At 40.0% G+C, this 12,579-nt stretch overlaps 1 protein-coding gene across 1 annotated transcript in view; it reads left to right on the forward strand.

The window, feature by feature from the left end:
* LOC102853038 overlaps positions 1–12,579 on the forward strand; it is a 180,318-nt gene that overhangs the window by 25,982 nt on the left and 141,757 nt on the right. The window contains exons 2-4 of the mRNA XM_006888006.1: positions 2,032–2,110; positions 6,766–6,951; positions 7,491–7,562. Coding sequence (XP_006888068.1) covers positions 2,032–2,110; positions 6,766–6,951; positions 7,491–7,562 — 337 coding nt within the window. The remainder of the gene's footprint in view (positions 1–2,031; positions 2,111–6,765; positions 6,952–7,490; positions 7,563–12,579) is intronic.

The following is a 12,579-nucleotide window of genomic DNA, read 5'->3' on the forward strand; positions in this document are numbered from 1 at the left end:
CAGCTACAGGTCCATTCTGACTCTACAGCACAGAACAGTAAGAGCAACACTAGGAGCCCCGGTGGCAAAGAGATTGAGTGCTCAGCTGCCAGTTGAAATGGCAGCAGTTGGAACACATGAAGTACTCCATGAAGAGAAAGGTGTGGCATCTGCTTCTGGAAAGATTTCAGCCTCAGAAACTCTGCTGGGTGGGGCTATTCTATCTTGTCCTGTAGTTAGGAATTAGAGTTGACTGTTGTTATTGTTGTTGCATACCATGGAGTCAGAACTCATAGCTGGTCCTCCAGCAGGTTTTCAGAGGCAGTTAATCACATAGGAGGAGAGTGTCCATCCTTCTCCCATGGAGCAGCAGGTGAGTTATTTGAACCATTTATCTTCGGGATTACAGTGCAGCTTTTTGCCAGTAGGCTACAGGAGCTCTTTTAGAGTTGACTAGACAGCACATAATAATATAATATCACCATGTCTGTGAGCAGTTGCAGAAATGAGGACTGAAATTATCAAGATTTTTTTAAAAAAGGGGGTGTGGCTCTCTTCCTCCTCCTCTTCCTGTCTCTCTCCCTCTCTTCCTTCTTCCTTCCCGTCTCTCTCCCTCTCCTCCTCCTCCTCTGTTTCTTCTCTCTCTCTCTCTTCTTCCCTCCTTTTCTCCATCCTCCCTGGCTTGTCTTCCCTACTTCCTCTCTCTTATGCTGGTAGAAATATATTTCAGCAATATGTATTTACAGATATTAAGCAAATATTTTCTTTAAGGGCAGTCACCACACTTTATACTATTTATAAATTGGGATTAACTTATATTTCTAACAACGGGAGTTATAAAAGATTTGTAGACTCAACTTTTGGAGTCAGACAAACTTTGGTTTGAATCCTTGGTCTTCCACAGATTATTTAATCCCTCTGAACCTCTTTAAAAAAAAACAACCCAAAAAAAAACACCCAACAAAAACAAACTTTAGTTTTTTAATGTCAGAAAAATTCCTTTGAGATAAAGCAAGATCCATCCTTCCAGGAACTATTGTGAAATCTCAAGTAATATTGGAGGGGAGGGAAATGAAAGGGCATATTTCATTAGCACAGAGTTTATAAATATTTTTGCAATTTTGAAAGAATAGGCTAAATTAAAAAAAGAACTTAAGTGATTACATTTCATTTTTAAAAATTTTATTAATTTTAGTGAACTCTGAACCTCTTTTGTAAAATTAGAAAAAAACAGATTACTTGGTTGGTTTGTTTGTTTTTTAAAAAAGAGGGTAAGGATGACCTACAAAGATGAGGCTGACTAGGTAGCCAGCATTTTCTCACTGTATAGGTAGGTGTTCAGTGATGCTGGGAGCCTTTGATAATTTGTCTCAGGATAAAGAGTCTCCAGGATTTCTCCAAAACCAAACACATCACAAAGCAAAGAAGTTAAATGCTTTGCAAATGGAAGGAGATGGGAAAGAGAACTTCTCTGATTTTATAAAGATGCTCACAGATAAGAATCACTTCCTTAAGAACCTGGAAACGGAGATCTGTGGAGGTGTAGCTAGAAGCCAGGTGACCTGTTATTTGATATCATATCAAAGCTTGCAGAGACTTTAGCCCTTCCCCGAAGAGCAGTAACAGAAACAGTGAAGTAAGAGTCAAGGAGAAGGATAGAAACAGCTTTATCGTATATTGAAGGGTATGCTGACGCCTTAGTCTGTATGAAACTGCTGCTAACCCGGAGACCACCCCTTTCTAACAGTTCGGATCCATCAGCAGCTGCCCTGAGGAAAGATGAGCAGTTAATTCCCATACAGTTTACTGCCTCACAGAAACCAGTGTTGTCGTTTGAGGGTCGCAGAGAGCATTGAGAGATCACTATGAAGGCCTCGGCCTCAGGAACACTTTGGGAGTACAGATGGTGGGGCGCTGCCTGCCCACCCCCAAGTGTCGAACACCACTGCTTTACCACATGCGCATCTTCGGCCTCAGCCATGCTTCTGGTCCTTTGTGTCACAGTTGACAAAGACGAAGACGTCTTCTGGGGAGATTGTGTACTGTTGACAGGTGTTCGAGAAGTCCCCCTTGCGTGTGAAGAACTATGGCATGTACCGGGAGTGCCAGGTCCAGAACGACATCATGCCTGGTCCCACTCCATCCAGATCATGAAGGTGGAGGAGATCACTGCCAGCAAGTGCCTCCTGCCCACAGTCAAGCAGTTCCATGACTCCACGATCAAGTTCCCACTGCCTCACAGGGTTTCACGTCGCCAGCACAAGCCAAGGTTCACCACCAAGCGACCTTCTAGAAACAGCCCCTCTTCCCCACCCACCCCTGTCTGCCCAATAAATCGCCTTGGGGATTAGGCAAAAAAAGAAGGAAGGGAGGGAGGGAGGGAGGGAGGAAGGAAGGAAGGAAGGAAGGAAGGAACGAAGGAACGAACGAAGGAACGAACGAAGGAACCAAGGAACCAAGGAACCAGTATTTTGGTTCTGGTTTGACAGCAAGGCTTTTGAGTTTATCATATGTAGCCTGCTGTAGGAGAACTTTGATGTCCTAAATGGGTAAGATACTGAGCTGAGCCTAAAGGCAAGCAGTCAGTTCAAATCCACTACCTGTTCTTTGAGAGAAAGACTGGCAGCATCCTCCCGTGTGCCGTTTACAGCCTCTGAAAGCCTGCTGTAGGGACAAATAAGAGTGACTTCTAACTGGATGACAATGAGTGAATCCATAAAAGAATTTATAACTACCAGGGGAAAAATTAAATGGAAAGAATATGCTGTAAAAAATATATATGTTGCATTAAAAATCATTAAGGAAAAAAAGGATGCGTGTGCATGTGTGTGTGTGCGCGCGTGTGTGTGCGTGGTGTTAGGTGCCACTGAGTTGATTGTTACTCATAGCAACCCTGTGAACAACAGGTTTTTGTGGTTTTTTTTTACTTAAGAATAACAATTTACTTGATGAGATAAACAACAACAAAATGCACAACTTAATAACAAAATAAACAAATATAAATCTCCTCAAATTTAGTAGATAATGTAGAAAAAATCTGCTAAAGTAAGCATCTGTAAGGCATTAAATAACTCAGGAATGAAAATACAAACTAAGATTGACAATTCAAAGCCATAAATATATAAAAAAAAAAAAAAGCAGGGAACAAGATGTACAGAACATATTTTTTTCCTTTTTAAATCTAAATTAATTTTATATTGGTTTGCATAGAAAATTTATATACATTGTGTTTACAAACCTGTCTTTGTTAAAACTAAAATACAAATGCATAAATGCAAAAGAATGGCAGGAAATGCCAAAATCTTTTCAGTGCATAGTCCCAGAATGCTGAACAACAGGTTTTAATTTGCTGTGTCTGCCCCAGCCTCACCATCTCTGGATGCTCAAGCCCACTGTTCCACAGTCACTGTCAGTCCATTTTGTGGAAGGTCTTCCTCTCTTTCTCTTTTACGACCTGCCTGTCCCAGCATGATGCTCTGCTAGAAGAAGAGCCGCCTACCTTTGAATTGTGGCACTGGAGAAGAGGGCTGTATAGCCCATGCACTACCAAATGTGCAAACAAGTCTGTCTTAGAGGCAGTGCAGTCAGGGGCTCCTTAGAAGCAAGGAGATTGAAATGTTTGACATACATGGAGCCATAGTGACAGGAGGGAGCAGTCCTTGGAAAAAGACAGCATGCTGGGAGGTGGGAGAGGCAGAGAGAGGGTTAGTGAGTGTGTTTTGGTTGTACACAGGATAGTTGTTTTAAGCAAAATTACGATTTTGTCTTGTCTTTTTTTTTTTTTAGATAGAGTATTGTTCAAGGACATACATATCTGAGTGACAAATTGACTGAAGTGGTGATTCACTAAGCTGTGATGATTTGCTTTATATGTCAGTTAAGCTTGGAGATGTTGTTGTTAGATGCCATTGAGTCAACCGTGACTCTCAGTGACCCTGTAAATAACAGATCTGAACCTTGCCTGATCCTATGCCATCCTCCCCATCTCTGATTTGCTCCAGTCCATTGTTACTGTCACTGTGTTAATTCATCTTGTTGAAGGTCTTCCTCTCCTCTGACCATCTACTTTTACTCACATGATATCCTTTTGCAAGGCCCAGCCCCTCCTAAAAACATGCCCAAAGTATGTGAAACCCAAGTTGCACTATCCTTGCCTCTGAGGAGCTCTCTGTTTGCACCTGCTCCATGACAGACTTGTTTATTCGCTTGACAGTCCATGGGGATGTTCAGTACTATTCTCCAATGCCACAACTCAAAGGCATTTATTCTTCTGTCATCTTTATTCATTGCCCAACTTTGATGTGTACAGGAAGTAATTGAAAAGATTATGGCTTGGCTCAAAGGCACCTTAGTCTTTGAATTGACATCATTGCTCTTTAGCACCATGGAGAAGTCCTTGACAGCAGATTTTTCCAATGAAATAAGTCTTTTTAAAATTTTTTTAAACTTTAAAAATTCTTTTTAATTTGACTAAAAGTTTATTAAAGTAACTACACTGACTAACCTCTTATTGTATATATTGTATATTTCCTTTCCCTTTACCCAGTTAATTTTCATACCTCCTCCCTCCCTTACCATTCCCTGATAACCATCTAAGAATAAGTCTGTATGTTAACCTTTCCTTAGTTTTTTTCCCCTTGGTTTGCATATAGTTGTTCATATACGTTGTGTTTCATTCAGGTACATTACGAAAATCTGAGAATAACTGAGCAAGGTATCTATATCTATCTATCTCTATCTCTATCTATCTATATCTATCCATCTATATCCATATATAGATATGTAGATATATAGCTATAGAGATATCTCTATCTATATAGATATAGATAGAGATATTGATATCTATATATCTCTATATCTAATCTATATCTATATAGAGATAGAGAGATATAGATATCTTGTATATAGATATATCTTACGTATCTATCTATATAGGTTCAAAAGGGGAGGAGGAGAGAAGGGAGGTAGAAAATGGGGGGAAGCACTAGGATAGCAGAGGTTAGTGGACAGAGGGGCAAAGAAATAGGAAAGGTGCAGTGGGAACATGAAGAGAGTGTTAGTGGTCTCAGAGCAATATGATTAATTATATAAAACAAAATATATATGAATAATTGCACTATGTCTCTGGAGTTCTTGACTGTTGTTACCTTGCGTGTTGATTGTGGATTCAAGTAAAATGAAATAGTTGACACATGGTTCCCCATTGGTCCAGTGGTAAGGATTTTTGTTTTCTTGATGTTGAGATACACTCCATATTGAAGGCTATTGTCTTTGTTCTTCTGTAGTGTTTCAAGTCATCTTCACTTACAGCAAGTAAGATTGCATCATCTGCATCACATGGGTTGCTGATGATTTATCCTCCAATCTTGATGCCACATTCTTCATCAAATATGACATTGGAAAGAATGGGAATTCCAGAATATTTAATTGTGCTTGTGCAAAACTTATACATAGACCAAGAAGCTTTTGTCCATATAAAACAAGGGGGCACTTGTTTTTGTTGTTACGTGCCATTGAGTCTCCTGTGACTCATAGCAACCCTATGTACATCAGTTCTGAAGCCTGCCCTGTCCTGAGCCAGTCTCACTAATTCCGACACCTAACCCCCATTGCCCTAGTTACTATATCAATTCATCTCATCCAGGATCTTACTCTCCTGTGCTGTCCCTCTAGTCTTCTGAGCAAGATGTCCTTCTCCAGGGATTGGTCCCTCCTGACCACATGCCCAAAGTATGTAAGATAAAGCTTTAAAGTCCTAGCCTCCAAGGAGAAACTTGGTTTCACCCTCTCCAAGACAGACCTATTTGTTTTCTTGGCAGTTTATGGTGTATGTTCAAGACTTATCTCCAGCACCACAACTTAAAGGCATCGATTCTTCTTCTTCTGTCATCCTTAGTCATTTTCCAGCTCTCTGATGCATAGCAAGTAATTGTGAAGACCATGGCCTGGATCAGGTGCACCTTAGTCTCTAGACTGACATCATTGCTTTTCAGTACTCTGGAAAGGGAATAAATACTACATAGTTTAAAATTCAGCTCAGAAATGATATCTAGTTATTTAGTCAAACATTAGTAAGAATGTGCTGTGATTGCTGTGAAGGTATTTATAGTTGACTTTAGGTAAAACTGCAGGAGATAGGTGGGTGTGTAATTAACAGCCTCAAAAAATCCTGCTGGAGGATCAGTTATGAGTCCATTCTGGTATGTGTGTGAATGAATGTATGTTTGTGTTAGAGTAGATTACGCCTAATAATGTAGCTGAGTCTCATTCAATCATTTGAAGGCCTTAAGAGCAAAAAACTGAGGGCTTTCACGGGAGAAAATTCAGCCTCAAACTGTAAAATAGATAGACTATCCCAGTTTCCAGCCTTTCATTTGAGCTATGGTCCTTGGAGTCACTGTTCTCACAATCTCGTGAGCCATTTCTTGAAAATAAATATCCATATGTCTGTTTCTCTCATTGGTTCTGTTTCTCATAAAACCATAAGACAAAGGTGAAAAATGCCTTTCTTTATATAGTTTTAAAATAAGGAATAATGTTGCTATGTCTCTCATGTTTATTGTTGAATGGGACTTCAATGTAATGTTATTTAAAGGAAGTGAGGAACATTTACCGTTAACTACCAGCTGTCAGCCCTGTGCTCTTTTAATAAAAGCAAGGACTGAACAGTCTTTACTGTCTTGACAAGGGCCTTCCCATTTATTCTGTACTCCCTGTTGTCAAACCACAGTCTGTGGCGTGTGTGACTCATATCAGTACTTTACGTTCTCATTCCCTATTTCCTAGATGCCTGTGATCAGCCCCCACAGTTTCCTGGTATGGTGGTCAAGGATAGCCGTGAGAGTTATTCTCCTGGAGACACAGCTCAATATGAATGTCGCATAGGATACAAAAGAAGGGTGCCTCTTGCTAACATGACTATTGTTTGTCAGGAAAATAACACCTGGCCAGTTGTCGCAGATGGTTGTAGAAGTAAGTAAACAATATGTTTTATTTCCTTGTCCTTTCATTTCTCTTACTGTAGAGATTTTTCTCACACTTTAGGGTTCATAGTCTACTGTTAAGTAGCCCTGGTGGCATAGTGGGTAACAGGTCGTCGGGCTGTTAACTGAAAAGCTGATGGTTCAAATCCTTCAGCTCCTCTGAGAAAAGATAAGGTAATCTCCTCCCTTGAAGACTCACAGCCTTAAAAATCTAATGATGGTCCGTGTGGGTCAAAATCAACTACACACCAGTGGATATAGTTTTGTTTACTCTGCTCTTACCTAGAATCTAGGTTTTATAAAACAGTATTTTACCTTTTCCCCCTAGGCTGTGAGAAATCTCCAGGGAATCTTTTTTCCCCGGCATTGTATTTGTCCTTCTACTAGTTAAATCAAGGAAATTATACTCCTTTTCATTCAGAAGAGCAATGTGGACTTTGGATCTTTGCTTCAAATATGTTTTGAAGCTTGTATAAAAAAACAAATTTTAAAATTATTTTCTTTCAGAAAAATCATGTCCCATTCCAGAAGATCTCTTAAATGGCCGTATAGAGTTCTTAAATGGAAACCTTCTCTTGGGCACACAAATTAAATATATTTGTAATGAGGGGTAAGTATATTGTTCCTGGGAGGAGATGAAGTAGATGTTACTAATTTAATTCTTTGTTTTGCATCTGTTCTTCAGCATTCATATAAATTTAATTCCTTTTGCTCTCTGTGTGAAAAATTGCACTCATCTCCCTGCAACTCTGGTAATTTTTATGAGGCTGAGATGATGCATAAAAAATAGAAATAAATTTTATTTGAAGGAAAGTAACATTATAGAATAGTGTTTCATCAAGTAGTAGTAAATTGTATTAAAAGGATAGTAATCATTAGTTTGTTGTTGTTGTTGTTGTGTACCGCAAAGTCAGAACCGACCCATAGCTGACTCTTCAGTGGGTGTTCAGAGGCAGTTAATTGCACAGAAGGAGATTCCTCATCCTTCTCCTGCAGATCAGCTGCTGCCTCAAACCACATCCCCTTGGGATTGCAGTGCAGCTTCTTGCCACTAGGCCACCAGTTTACTAATGATTCATTTTAATGATTAGTTCCCTCATTCACTTTTCTTTCATGATAAACTAGAAATATTAGAGCATCAAGTCTGTAGCTCTGGGAGTGAGCTAGAGCATCAAGTCGGTAGCTCTGGGAGTGAGCTAACTAGCAGTTTAGTAATACTATAATACACCAACTCTCAGAAGGGAGTTCTGGTGGCCTACTACACTGCAATCCCGAAGGCATGCTGTTTGAATCTACCAGTTGCTCCTCCAAAGAAGGATGGGTAGTCTTCTCCCATGCTATTAGCTGCTTCTAAAAACCCACTAGAGGGTCAGCTATGGGTCTGTTCCAACTTTACAGTACACAACAACAACAACAACAACTCTTAATGTGGGGCTTACAGAAGTAATAGGTAGAATTCACAGCCAAAGCTATTTTAATATCCAAAATATAACTGTATATATTCTGTACTCTTTGTACTAGCCCATCATGTTGGTCAGGATCTCTCAGTTGGAAAGCTTCATCTTTGAGACTGCTAGGAAGGAGTGAAGCTTTTCAAAGAGAGGCTCTGTTGTTGTTGTTGTTATGTGCCGTTGAGTCGCTTGTGACTCATAAAAACCCTATGTACAACAGCCCTAAACTCTGCTCTGTCTTGTGCCAATCGTACTATCTCCAACACTCCCATCCCTATTGCCCCAGTCTCTGAATCAATCCCCCTCATAGAGGGCCTTCCCTCCTGCACTGTCCCTCCAACCTCCCAAGTGTGATGTCCTTCTCCAAGGACCAATCCCTCCTTACAACATGTCCAAAGTATGTTAGACGGAGCCTCACAATCCTTACCTCCAGGGAGCAGCCCTGTTTAACCCTTTCCAGGATGAGTCTGTTTTCCTAGCAGACCATGGTACCCTGAATACTCTTCTCCAGCACCACAGCTCAAAGGTATCAATTTTCCTTCTATCCTCCTTAGTCTTTGTCTAACTCTCTGATGCATAACAAGTGATAGCAAAGACCAAGGTCTGTATCAGATGCACCTTAGTCTCCAGAGAGACACCACTGCTCTTCAGTACTTTGGAGAGGTCCCTAATAGCAGACTTTCCCATTGCAATATGTCTTTTAATTTCCTGGCTACTGGTGCCAAGACTGTTGACTGTGGAGCCAAGCAAACTAAAGCTGTGAACAATCTCAATCTCTTCACAATCCATCCTGATGCTGCCAATTGGTCCAGTGGTGAGAATCTTTGTCTTCTTGACATTGAGCCTCAATCCATATTGAAGGCTACAGTCCTTGACCCTCTGCAGCAAGCGCTTCAGGTCCTCCTCAGTTTCAGCAAGCAGGGTTGTGTCATCTGCATAACGCAGCTCAATCGTGACCCCACATTTCTCCTCATAGATCCCAGCCTCCTGGATAATCTGTTCTGCATACAGGTTGAAAAGGTATGGAGACAGGACACATCCCTGGTGTACGCCCTTCCCAATTTTGAACCATGCAGTGTTTCCTTGCTCTGTTCTGATGACTGCCTCTTGGTCCAAGTATAGGTTTCACATTAGCACAATCAAGTGTTCTGGGATTCCCATCCTTCTCAAAGTCAGCCACAGTTTGTTGTGATCTACACAGTCAAATGCCTTTGCACAGTCAATGAAAAACACAGACAATCCTCTGGTACATCCAGCTTTCAGCCAAGATCCTTATGACATTAGTTATAATATCCCTAGTACCACAGTCTCTTCTAAACCCAGCCTGCACTTCACAAATTATGGCTAACATTTGGGAAGAACGGGAATCCTAGATTACTTAATTGTGCTCATACAAAATCTAGACCAGGAAAATATTACCCATACATAATAAGGGAACATTGTGTGGTTCAAAGTCAAGATAGTTATGCATCAGGGTTGTATCTTTTCTCCATACCTATTCAGTCTATATGCTGAGCAAATAATTTGAGAATTTGGACTATATAACAAAGAATGTGGCATCAGGACTGGAGGAGAACTCATCAGCAACCTTCATTATGTGGATAACACACTTTGTTTGCTGCAAGTGTAGAGGACTTGAAACACTGCTGCTGAAGATGGGTGACAATAGCCATCAATATGGATTACATCTCAACATCAAGAAGACAAAAATACTCATCAGGACTGGAGGAGAACTCATCAACAACCTTCATTATGTGGATAACACACTTTGTTTGTTGCAAGTGTAGAGGACTTGAAACACTGCTGCTGAAGATGGGTGACAATAGCCATCAATATGGATTACATCTCAACATCAAGAAAACAAAAATACTCATCACTGGACCAATGGGGAATATTGTGATAGATAAAGAAAAAATTGAATTTGTTAGTTATTTCATTTGTATCCACAATCAACACCTGTGGTAACAGCAATAAAGAAATCAAAAGACAAATAGCATTGGGAAAATCTGCTGTCATGGACAGTCCTGAAGAGCAACAATGTCAGTCTGGAGACTAAGGTGTGACTGATCCAGGCCATGGTCTTCGCAGTTACTGTCTAGAAAACTAGACAATGACTAGGGAGGATAGAAGGAGAATTGATGCCTTTGAGTTGTGGTGCTAGAGAAGAGTATTGAATATACCATGGCCTGCTAGGAGAACATACAGGTTTGTCCTAGAGAGGGTGAAACCAGGCTGCTCCTTTGGAGGCAAGGATTCTGAAGCTCTGTCAGACATACTTTGGACATGTTGCAAGAAGGGATCAGTCCTTGGAGAGGGACATCATGCTTGGGAGGCTGAGGAACAGCACAGGAGAGAAAGACCCTTGATGAGATGAATTACCTTAGTGACTGGGGTAATGGGAATGGGTGTATCAAAGATGATGAGATTGGATCAGGATAGAGCAGGATTCAGAGCTGTTGTACATGGGTTCACTATGAGTGGCTTGACTTGATAATACATAACAAAAACATTGTGAATTTAAATCAAGGAAGATTTTAGAATAGAGGTTTTCCTGAGCTATGTGCACCTACAAAGATAACATTAAAACTATCAATAAGAGTTAATACTTAAATAGCATTTATGTACCTGATGCGAATTTATTTAATCCTGAGAATAAACCTGTGAAATTTGTATAGTTAATCCCTTTTTATAGATGCAAGAGTCCTGGTGGCTTGGTGTGTAAGATATAGGACTACTAACCAAAAGTTCAGCAGTTCAGTTCCTTCAGCCACTCCTTGAGAGAAAGATGGGCAATCTCCTGTAAAGATTTACATCCTCAGAAACCCGATAGATGGTACAATGAGTCAGAATTGAATCAATTTGGAGGCTTGCACAGTGGAATTTTATAGTTGAGGAAGTTAAGGAAAATTGCTTTCTCATTATCAAATAGCTAAAATTGGAGAAGTGGGGCAGTTAAAGACAATCTGGCTCTAGAGCTTAATCTTTTTTTCTTTGATCCTTGTTCTTATTGAGCAGAATTGTATGAACAAAGGCACAAAAGTGAAAGTGGAATGTGATTGCAGGAGATAGCAAACAGGCCAAATAGGCATGGTAGATTTAGGGAGACACTTTTAGCCTGGGCTGTGATGCATTCAAATGAGTGCTTTGTTGGATTAAATAGTTGATTCAGATGGGGAGCTCTGGTGGCCTAGTGGCAGGGAGCTGCAACTGCAGTCCTGGAGGTGCACGGTTCAAATCCACCAGATGCTCTGCCGGGGAAGGAGGGACAGTCTCCTCCTGTGCCTGTCAGATCTGATTTGACAGAACACTCACACAAAATAAAAAAGAAAGACTGGGATCCAGGGGAAAAGCAACTGGTTTCACCCTTCAAAAAAAAAATAGTCGATTCGGTTAGTACTTAGACTTATGAAACCTCTTCTTAAAGCTACTGCAGTGTAGAAAGACCACTCTGTGAACATTTTGTTAACTGCTGAAGAAAACAATAACCTTTCTTTTCTCATTTAGCTATAACTTAGTAGGTTCAGACGCCATTTTAACGTGTATTCTTATTGACACGACACTTAATTGGGACCAAAACCCACCAATATGTGATGGTAAGTAAATTCTGTTTCTATAATATAGACTAGACATTCTTAAACATCTTGGCCTTGGGATCCCTTTAATAAACTTTTTAAATTTTAAACTAAAAAGGACCCCACATAGCTTTTCTTTGTACCTGCTGATATTTATCATATTAGAATGAAAACGGAGATATTTCTAAAATGTTCATGTATAATAAATTCAGTATATGTTAATATATGTAATATACTTCAGTGAAAAATAAAAATTTTCCAAAACAAAAAAAAGTATTGAGAATAAGTGGGGTTATTCTCTATATTGGCATATGTTTTCAATATTTGGCTTCAAGGAAGACAGCTAGATTTTCATATTCACGACCCCATTCAGTCTGCTGTTGCAGTCTGAGGAAAATTTCACTGTACACTCGCTCATGTCACATGAATGAGAATTTTTAAAAATAGTCATTTCTTGGTATTTGTGTGAACCACTGATTCAGAGAATAGATATACTTAAATGGTGAAATATTTTTCAACAAGAATTGCATTTTCTCCTTCTTCAACAGCTCATACTTTCTTTTTTTTCATCGTAAGGATCTCTCCTTCTGAGAG

The sequence above is a fragment of the Elephantulus edwardii genome, unplaced genomic scaffold, assembly GCF_000299155.1.
Source record: "Elephantulus edwardii isolate Elephantulus edwardi_28Jun2011 unplaced genomic scaffold, EleEdw1.0 scaffold00063, whole genome shotgun sequence".
NCBI lineage: Eukaryota > Metazoa > Chordata > Mammalia > Macroscelidea > Macroscelididae > Elephantulus > Elephantulus edwardii.